The following is a 1,827-nucleotide window of genomic DNA, read 5'->3' as shown; positions in this document are numbered from 1 at the left end:
AAAAAAAAAAAAAAAAAAAAAGAAAAAGAAAAAGAAAAGAAAAGAAAGAAAGAAAGAAAAATCAAACCCCATTTAAAAGTGGGCAGAAGACATGAATAGGAACTTTTCAAAAGAAGATCTATGAAAGGCCAATAACATACATAAAACTGCTTAATGTCTCTAATCATCAGGGAAATACAAATCAAAGTAATAATTATGAGATATCACCTTACTCCAGTGAGAATGGCTTTTATCAAAAAGTCCTAAAACAACAGATGCTGGAGTGGATGTGTAGATAAAGGAACACTTACACATTGTTGGTGGGACTGCCAACTAGTCCAATCTCTAAAAGTAGACTTAGCATTTGATCAAGCAATCCCACTACTTGCTATTTAACCGAAGGAAAAAAAGTCATTTGTCAAAAAGACACTTGAACTTGAATGTTTATTACCACACAATTCACAAATAAAAAGTGGTGGAATAAACCCAAGTACCCATCAATAATTATTGATTAATAAAATGTGGTATATGTATACCATGGAGTACTAGTCAGCCATAAAAAAAATGGGGAACCAATACCTTTTGTAACAATCTGGATAGAACTGGAGAACATCCTTCTAAAGGATTGAAATAAGTGAAGTATCACAGGAAGGGAAAAACAACCCCCACATGTACTCACTATTAAATTGGAGATAATCGATCAACACTTGGGTGCACATGTGGAAATAAAACTCAATAGAAATCAAACAGGTAGGAGAGGGGAGAGGGGATTGATAAGTTCACACCTGAAGAGTACAATGCACACCATCTGGGTGATGGGCACACTTGATAACTTTGAGTCAAAACCAATTCATGTAACCAAAATGTTTGAAATAAAAAGCAAAATGAGTACTGAACACACTTACAAAGTCCTAATCAATATTAACTTGAAGATTCAGCAGCGCAGAAACATGTAGCTTACATTCCAGTGGATGTAAAATTTGGCATGTTCATGATTAGAATTTTCTATATAGCTGAATAAACTCTCATCCTTTCTAAGGCCTGTCTCCTGAATGATAAGTACAGCCATTAAACTTCTGAGTGAAGTTTTATGCACCACTTACCACGATTCTCCACTATAGTGGTCCTGAGACCACAGTGGTATGCTGAGCTTTGGCCGTAACACTGACTCTAACATAACAAATGATGCCTCTCTTACAAGACTGGATAAAATTGATCAACAACATGGATTCTGTGATAAATTATAAGATATAAACTCAAAATGAAGAGCTTACCACATGTCGCACATTTTAATATTTTTCCCTTTTGTGAACTCTCAGATGAGATTGTATTCATGAAGTATAAATGAAGACGTTATCACACACATCACATTACTAAAGTTATCTCTTCAGTGTAGACACTCTGATGAAGTTGAAGGCTACACTGAAACACATACCACACTCCCCACACTTCCACGGTTTCTCTCCTATGTGGACTCTGTGATGCATATCAAGATTCAAGAGCTGGCTGTAGCTCTTCACACAGTCCTCACGTTTCTATGGCTTTTCTACATTGTGAACTTTATCTTGGACTTTAAAGTATGAACTGTGCACATAGTCCTTCCCATAACCCTCACATTTCAGTGATGTTTCTTTGCTGTGTCGTCTCTGATGGGTTCGACAAGTTGAGGCCCAACCAAAGCCTTTCCCACATTCCTCACATTTGTATGGCTTTTCTCCAGTGTGGACTCTCTGATGGGAATGAAGTTGTGAATTCTGAGTAAATCTTTTCCCACATTCTTCACATTTGAATGGTTTTTCTCCACTATGAAGTCTCTGATGTTTCAAAAGACATGAAGCCCAAGCAAAG

The 1,827-nt window shown here is 36.6% G+C and overlaps 1 protein-coding gene and 1 pseudogene across 1 annotated transcript in view; both read right to left on the bottom strand.

The window, feature by feature from the left end:
- Positions 1-1,258, bottom strand: part of LOC100956428 — a 15,908-nt pseudogene extending 14,650 nt beyond the window's left edge.
- A 256-nt stretch (positions 1,259-1,514) lies between these two features.
- The window catches only part of LOC100956112 (zinc finger protein 224), a 20,318-nt gene continuing 20,005 nt past the window's right edge, over positions 1,515-1,827 (bottom strand). Inside the window, exon 6 of the mRNA XM_023518951.1 lies at positions 1,515-1,756. Within this exon, the coding sequence (XP_023374719.1) occupies positions 1,515-1,756 (242 nt within the window). The remainder of the gene's footprint in view (positions 1,757-1,827) is intronic.

This window comes from Otolemur garnettii, unplaced genomic scaffold (genome assembly GCF_000181295.1).
Source record: "Otolemur garnettii isolate 467f Iridium unplaced genomic scaffold, OtoGar3 scaffold00152, whole genome shotgun sequence".
Taxonomy (NCBI): domain Eukaryota; kingdom Metazoa; phylum Chordata; class Mammalia; order Primates; family Galagidae; genus Otolemur; species Otolemur garnettii.
The sequence above is the reverse complement of the archived record's forward strand: the minus strand, read 5'-3'. Positions and strand labels throughout refer to the sequence as shown.